The sequence below is a fragment of the Eriocheir sinensis genome, chromosome 19 (assembly GCF_024679095.1).
Source record: "Eriocheir sinensis breed Jianghai 21 chromosome 19, ASM2467909v1, whole genome shotgun sequence".
Taxonomy (NCBI): Eukaryota; Metazoa; Arthropoda; class Malacostraca; order Decapoda; family Varunidae; genus Eriocheir; species Eriocheir sinensis.
Window position 1 is genome coordinate 15,754,079 of NC_066527.1, and position 8,432 is coordinate 15,762,510.

Sequence of the window (8,432 nt, forward strand, 5' to 3'; positions counted from 1 at the left end):
CGTTTCGGTGATGGCAATCACGTCCGGACTTTCTACGTCAACATAGGCAAGTAACTCATCCCGTTTGGGTATTAAGCTCCGCGCGTTGGTGTATAGGACAGAAATGTCCTTCTTGACTTCAACGCTTCGCGGCACAGTAGTCTGGTGTCTGCTTGTGTTCACTGTTGGAGGCCTTGGTGTGTAATGGGCGGTCCCTACTGGTTGGTTGTTTACGATACTTTGGTGCCCCTCCCGCGCTCGGAGTTTTTTGAGTACAAAAGTACCTCCTCGTTCAGCAACCTACCAAGCCGTGCTGAGCCAATCGCATTGAGGTGAAGACCGTCAGGACGGAAAAGGTCGGGGATATCATAGAAATGATCCCACTGACTTGCGAACGAAACTTCCTCGTCCTGGCAGAGGTGCTTCAATCTGTTGTTGATGTTCGACGCCTTTCTGTGGAAGCCTGTGAAGGCGTCGATTCTCGGAAGAATCCCGGAGACAATGATGTGGCTTGACTTTTCCTTGATAGCGGCGGATTACTCGTCGGTAGGAGGAGGAAAAGGAGGAGGAGATGGAGGTGGAGGTGAGATGAAGAGGAGGAGCGAGTCTTTCGTGCGTGAGATGTGTTGGAGGTTAGGTAAGGTGATGTTGGTGGAGGAGGAACACAAAGAAACACAAAGGAAGAACAAACAACAGCAGACCTGCTGGTCCTTACGAGGTTGTTTGTGACAAGCTACACTAACTTTCTAATCAAAGGTGGAAGATGAAGGACAGCAAAGGCGAAGGCTCCTCCCCACCCCACCCCCATCCCTCCAGCCAAGGCTGGCAGAAAAGGAAAAAGAACCATGCAGCATGGAAAAACTGCATGGAAAATATGTAGGAAAGAGGAAAGAACTACCATTACTGCTACCACTAACCGGGCGATAAAAGCGGACAAGGACACCAGTATTCGAAAGAACTTAACGTTATTACGACAATGAGTAATATCTTAGTTGCTGGTTGGATTCAAAACACTTGTCTAATCTATTCCTGAAGGCCGTAACTGTTGTACTATCAACGACATCACAGGGTAGAGAGTTCCAAACATTAACAACTCGATTGAAGAAGAAGTGTTTAGCTTCGTGCGACGAGAATCTTTTACCACTTATCTTCAAATTGTGATTTCTTCTTGTTCTATTTGATCGATCAATTGTAAAGTAATCTTCCGCATTAATATCACCGAATCCTTTAAACATTTTAAACACTTCTATTAGATCGCCTCGCATTCTTCGTTTTGATAGGCTGAATATATTTACTTCTTTAAGCCTTTGTTCATATGACAAATTTCTCAACCTAGGAATCATCTTTGTTACTCTTCGTTGGACCCGTTCCAACTTTTCTATGTCTTTTCTGTAGTAGGGAGACCAAAACTGTACACAGTACTCTAGACGGGGTCGAACCAACGAATTATACAGTTTTAATATTACTTTTTCCGATTTATTATTAAAGACTCGTCCGATGAAGCCAACCAATTTGTTTGCAGTTTTAACTACCTCTGAACAATGCTGACCAGGCTTTAAATCGCTTGATATAGTGATTCCAAGATCCTTTTCTTTACTTACTGCAGAAAGTTGTTGGCCATTCATTACGTACCGAACGCGATTGTTATTTTTTCCGATGTGCAACACTTTACATTTCTCAACGTTAAATTTAATTTCCCATTGACTGGCCCAACGTGCAAGTCGATCTATATCTGATTGTAAAGCTTCTTCGTCGAGTGTCGCAGTTACTTTACTAGCAAATTTTGTGTCATCAGCAAATTTTGATACTTTGCAAGTGAGCCCAGCATCGATATCATTAACATAAATAAAAAAGAGCATGGGGCCAAGCACTGATCCTTGAGGTACGCCGCTTTTGACATCGAGCCAGTTAGATGTAACACCGTTTAGAACTACTCTCTGTTTCCGCTCAGAGAGCCAGTCCGCAAGCCAATTGTGAATGTTACCCGAGATACCGTGCGCCAGTAGTTTGCTGAGCAATCGTTGGTGGGGGACCTTATCAAATGCCTTTTGAAAATCCAGATATATGATATCTACTGATCTGCTTTCATCGTACACCTCAAAAATATAGTGAAAAAAATCAAGTAAGTTAGTTAAACACGAAAGTTTACTACGGAAGCCATGTTGCGAATTATTTATTATATTATTTTCTTCGAAGAATTTCACCATATTGTCGCGAATGATAGTCTCCATTAACTTACAAACAATCGATGTCAGGCTAATTGGTCGATAGTTTCCTGGATGAGACTTGTCCCTCTTTTTGAAAATTGGTGTGACATTTGCAAGTTTCCAATCCGACGGAACTTTTCTAGCTGTTAAAGATTTATTGAATATGATGGAGAGCGGTTTACAAATTTGATGTTTGTGGAGGAGGAGGAGGAGGAGGAGGAGGAGGAGGAGGAGATGGAGGTGGAGGTGAGATGAAGAGGAGGAGCGAGTCTTTCGTGCGTGAGATGTGTTGGAGGTTAGGTAAGGTGATGTTGGTGGAGGAGGAGGAGGAGGAGGAGGCGGAAAAGTGTTAGTAGGATCAAAAGGAAAAAAGAGTCGTAGGGTATTAACAGAGAGAGAGAGAGAGAGAGAGAGAGAGAGAGGGGGGGGGGTTATGATTCAGACACACATTCTTAAATATAAACAAACAGACAGACAGACAGACGAGTGTGAAAGGAAAATGAGCACAAAACAGGTAACCTTAGCAACACATCATCAACAAGAATAACAACAGCAACAACAACAGCAACACAATCACACAATCAGAGCCACGTATATAGAAAACAACACGAAAGGAAACAAGATCGGTAAACTGCAGGACAAGGCAACTCAAGGTAAAGTAACATTAACAACAACAACAACGAAGCAACTTGAGGTGATACAAAGAGAACAGATGAAAGAGACAGACAAAGAGACAGGTGAGAGAGAGTGAAGGACAGGTAAACACAGTCACAGACATTTATAAAAGAAAGTAAATGGAGGCAATACAGATAGAACAGGTAAACAAGCCAATCGAAGGTGAGACACAGAGGACAGGTGAGAGAGAAACCAATTACAGGTGTACTCACGTTAATGACCCCGAGCTTGAGGGTGCGTCCACGGAATGTCTTGGAAGGGGGAGGAAAGAGGGTTCGATGCACTACCAAACCCTCCTCCTCGCTCCACCTGTGAGGGAGAGAAAAGAGGTGGAGAAGTGGGAGAGGGAGAGACGTAAACGGGAGGGAAGTGGAGGAGGGAAATAAAGAGTGAGAGAAAATAAAGGGAGAGGGTGAGGTATCGAGGCTAAGAGGTGAAAGAAGATAGGTTGTTATTCCTTTCTTCATCCCATTTTCTGTTTTTTTTTTTTTGGGGGGGGGGTGTTCTCTCTATTCCTTTTCTTCTTTTTCTTGCTATTTGTGTGTTTTCTTCTTCTCTCTCTATTCCTTTTCTTCTTTATCTTATTCTTTGTGTTTCTTTCTTCTCTTTCTTCGCCTTTTTTCTTTTTTTTTCTTTTTTTTCTCTTTGTTTCGTATCTATCGTTATTCTTTTTTCTTCTTTCCTTCTTTCATCAGTTCCTCATTCTTTCAGTTTTTTTTTTCTTTCTCTTTAATTTCGTTCTGTTCCTCTCTTTGCTTTTCTTTTATTCATTTTCTTCATCCGTTTATTCTGTACCTTTTTTTTCTGCATCTATTGTCTTTTTGTCTTTTTTTGTTTTCCCTTTTTTTGGTGGGGGGGGATGTCAAAGGAATAAATGAAAACAGTGGTGAATGTTTCTTTTGTTTTGCTAACGTACTAAGAAAACTGGAATTGTTTATATTTCTTAAGGAGTGGTTTTTTTTTAATCTTTTCTCATCTCCTTATGTAACAACGTCTCTCTATAAGAAAACATGTATCCGCTATATTCCCGAAGGAGCATTTTTTTTATCCCTCTTTTCATCTCCCTCTATACTCAAACATCTGTATCATTCATATTCCACAAAGAGTTATTTTTGGCCCCTCCTCTTCCTCTGTTGCGTCACAAGGACATAGTTTCCTTGTCTTTCTCTCATCTCCTTATGTAACGTCTCAGTAAGAAAACATGTATCGTCTATTTTCCAGAAGGAGCTATTTTTATATCCCCTTTTCATCTCCCTCTATACAAAACAAACAATCCTCCATATTCCACAAGGAGTTATTTTTGTTCCCCTCTCATCTCCTTCTCTGTCGCGTCCCTTTGTACAAGAAAACCTGCACCTCTATTTTCAACAAGGAGCTATTTTTAGTTCCCTCCTCATCTCCCTCTGTCACGACCCTCTGTACATGTCCTATACTAATTGAAACAGTAGAAGGGACGAACTGACAGACCCACCCAGCATATGAAGGTCAAATCTACACTGGAAAGAGATCATGTGGTCATTATATTCATCCTCTGACCTATCTGTTTACGTACATATGTCTCGTTGTGTATGAAAGGGTAGAGCTAGTGAGGTCAGTAGGAAAAGGCTAGCAGAATATACATAATTATAAAACGATAACTTGATGACTGGAAAAGTAACTAATAGAGAGATAACTAGCAAAAATGATAACTAGAAAAGAATAACTAGTGGAAACCATAAATAGAAAAAAAAAATCCACAAAACTCCAAACAGTTACTATAGGTCTTGACTCCGAAAATTCATATATGCCTCCTTACTAATGAGACTTTCTATACAACAAAGTGAGGTCATTCTTCATTGATTCATTCCATAAGGTGCCGGCATTCATGTGTTTGAAGATACCCTAAACTTAACCTAACCTAACCTAACAATACTCCAAACAGTTACTATAGGTCTTGACTCAGAAAATTCATATGATGTTCCTTACTAATGAGAATTTCTATACAACAAAGTGAGGTCATTCTTCGTTGATGCATACCATAAGGTGCTGGTAGTCATGTGTTTGAAAGTACCCTAAACTTAACCTAACCTAACCTAACAATACTCCAAACAGTTACTATAGGTCTTGACTCAGAAAATTCATATGTTCTTCCTTACTAATGAGACTTTCTATACAACAAAGAGAGGTCATTCTTCGTTGATGCATACCATAAGGTGCTGGTAGTCATGTGTTTGAAAGTACCCTAAACTTAACCTATCCTAACCTAACAATACTCCAAACAGTTACTATAGGTCTTGACTCAGAAAATTCATATAGGCTTCCTTACTAATGAGACTTTCTATACAACAAAGTGAGGTCATTCTTTGTTGATTATGTTTTTCACTTCCCTTCCTTTCATCCCCTCATCTCCTCCACTACCCCTTACTCACTACCCACGACCCCCCTTTATTCTTCTCCCTTCTCTCACCTCCTCTCCCTTCCTTCACCTGACCCACTTCACACCTACACACTAAACTTCACGTCCCACACACCTCCAATCAATAACCTCAGCACCTTTATTCTCCATCCACTTACCTGTTATTTTTAATCTCGTGGATGACTTAATTTCCCTCCACTCTACTCCTTTTTTTTCTCTTTTTTTTTTTCACTAGTTCCAAGAAGTCTTCACACCTGACTTACCTGCGTCTGCCCACACACCTTTAATCAATTTTACTTTTATTGTTTGATACATGATAGCGTGTGTGTGTCACCTTTGATGGATTGATTATATTTGAAACTGTTTTAATATCTCTGTCTGTGTCTGTCTGTCTGTATGTATGTCTATCTGTCTGTCTGTCTGTCTGTATGTATGTATGTATGTATGGGTGTATCTCTCTCTCTCTCTCTCTCTCTCTCTCTCTCTCTCTCTCTCTCTCTCTCTCTCTCTCTCTCTCTCTCTCTCTCTTGCTAGGACACTCTTTTGTTCTCTTTTTTCCTCTTTTTCCTTCTTTACGGTCTGAAACACGATTATAAACCTTCTCTTTTACCCTCTTGTACCGTCTTTTTTTTCCTATTTTGTAAGTACCTTTTTTAATATTCCGACTTTTTGTACCTGAAACTTTTGTCCTCTCCCCCCTTAGCTCTAACACACTTTTATTACTTTACTTCTCTTTCTTTCTCTTTTCTTCTCATTTACCCCCTTTCACCTTCCCTTTCTTCAGGTGTAATAATACCTGGCCATTCTCCGCACAACAGTCACCTGCTCACACATCTGCAACTCTTAACATCCATTTTTCACTCCTTGGCCTGCCACTCTTTAGTCCTGTCACCTGCACCACACACCTGAGCTTCCCCGACACACCTGTACTCATAGTTACCTGCCAGTTAACTACCTTACTTTTAGCCCTTTCTCCGCCTCCTTCAAGTTACCTGCCCAATCAGTGCTTTATACTTTGTTCTCTCTTCCTTGACTTTTTTCCCTGTAACTTTTTTCGTACTAGATTTTAATGTGTTTCTCAGAACTCTTTTCAGTCTACTTTTCTTGTTCTTTAGCTTATTCCTCGTCCATTCCCTTCACCTGGAACTCCTATCGCTCTTTATCTGTATTTTTCCTCTTCAATATGTTTGTTCTCTCTAGACAAGAATTACCTACGTTTCTCAGAGTTCTTCTCAGTATACTATTCTTGTTCTTTAGCTTATTCCTCGTCCATTCCTTTCACTTGAAACTCCTATCGCCCTTTATCTGTCTTTTTCCTCTTCAATATGTTTGTTCTCTCTGTACAAGAATTACCTACGTTTCTCAGAGTTCTTTTCGGTCTACTTTTCTTGTTCTTTAGCTTATTCTTCGTCCATTCCCTTCACCTGGAACTCCTATCGCTCTTTATCTGTGTTTTTCCCTGTTCAATGTCTTTGTTCTCTTTAGACAAGAATTACCTACGTTTCTCAGTTCTTTTTAATCTACCTTTCCTGTAATGTAGCTTTTGCCTTGTCCCTTTCCTGAAACTCATTATACCTATCACTTCTTCCCTTCCCTTTCTCCATTTTTTTCCCGTTCCATGAATTCTCTATACCCAAGAAATACCTGCGCCTTCCCACACCTTTTAATTAACCTTTTCTGGACATTGCTATTTCACTCTTTGTCCATTTCCTTTACCTGAAACTCATTATACTCATCACTTCTTCCCTTCCCTTTCTCCATTTTTTTCCCGTTCCATGAATTCTCTATACCCAAGAAATACCTGCGCCTTCCCACACCTTTTAATTAACCTTTTCTGGACATTGCTATCTCACTCTTTGTCCATTTCCTGAAACTCATTATACTTATCACTTTTTACCTCCTTTTTGTTCCATGTATTATGTCTACCCAAAAATTACCTGCGCCTTCCCACACCTTTTAATTAACCTTCTCTGGACATTGCTATTTCACTCTTTGTCCATTTCCTGAAACTCATTAAACTCATCACTTCTTACCTCCTTTTTGTCCATCTTTTTTTCCTGTTCCATGTATTATGTCCACCCAAAAATTACCTGCGCCTTCCCTCACCTTTTAATTAACCTTCTCTGGACATTGCTATTTCACTCTTTGTCCATTTCCTTTACCTGAAACTCATTAAACTCATCCCTTCTTACCTTCCCTTTATCCATCTTTTTCCTCTTGCTTGAATCCTCTCTATCTAAGAATTACCTGCGCCCTCCCACACCTTTTAATTAACCTTTTCTGGACATTGCTATCTCACTCTTTGTCCATTTCCTTTACCACAACCTCATTAAACATATCACTCCTTACCTCCTCTTTATCCATCTTTTTCCTCTTTCTTGTATTCTCTCTACTCAAGAATTACCTGCGCCTTCCCACACGTTTTTTTAATTAACTGTTTCTGGATATTGCATCTATTTTTTGTTCCTTCACCTGGTACTTATGAAACGTATTGCTTTTCACGTTTTCTTCATCCATAGTCTTTCCTGTTCCACGTATTCTCTCTACACAAGAATTACCTTCGTTTCTCACACTTTTTAATTAACCTTTAGTGTCCAGTACCTGCTTTTCTGCCTCTTCCTTCGTCTGAAACTCATTATACATATCAGTTCTCACTTTCAATATATACATTTCATTTTCCTGTTCCATGTATTCTCTCTACACAACAATTTTCTGCACTTTTCATAATTATTTTCAACCAAGCTTTTCTGTACAGTATCTGATTTTCTGCTTCTTCCCTTACCTGAAACTAATTAAACATCTCACTTTTCCTTTATCCACCTTTTTCCTGTTCCATGTATTCTCACGACGCAACAGACACCTGCACTCTCAACATACCAGTAATCAACCTTTCTAGTAGATTAACTTCACCTGAATACTAATACACTAGTTGTCATAATGAAAACGAAGACGCTACCCACCACTCCTTCTTTCGTCCTCCCCTTACCTGTTCTCGTTAACCTGTCCACGTAACTGCTAGCTTGACCTCTCACACACACCTGTACGAATCTTTCCTGTCATTTAATTTACTCCCTTCATTACCCGAAACTGATTTATCCTCAATTTCTACACCTGTTCTATCTCTATTCCACCTTTATTCCATTTCTAGTTTACTTTCTTTTCCTGAGCCACGTAAC

The 8,432-nt window shown here is 39.9% G+C and overlaps 1 protein-coding gene across 1 annotated transcript in view; it reads right to left on the bottom strand.

The window, feature by feature from the left end:
- LOC127000984 (glutamate receptor ionotropic, kainate 5-like) overlaps positions 1-8,432 on the bottom strand; it is a 23,090-nt gene that overhangs the window by 13,130 nt on the left and 1,528 nt on the right. The window contains exon 2 of the mRNA XM_050865158.1: positions 3,074-3,170. Coding sequence (XP_050721115.1) covers positions 3,074-3,170 — 97 coding nt within the window. The remainder of the gene's footprint in view (positions 1-3,073; positions 3,171-8,432) is intronic.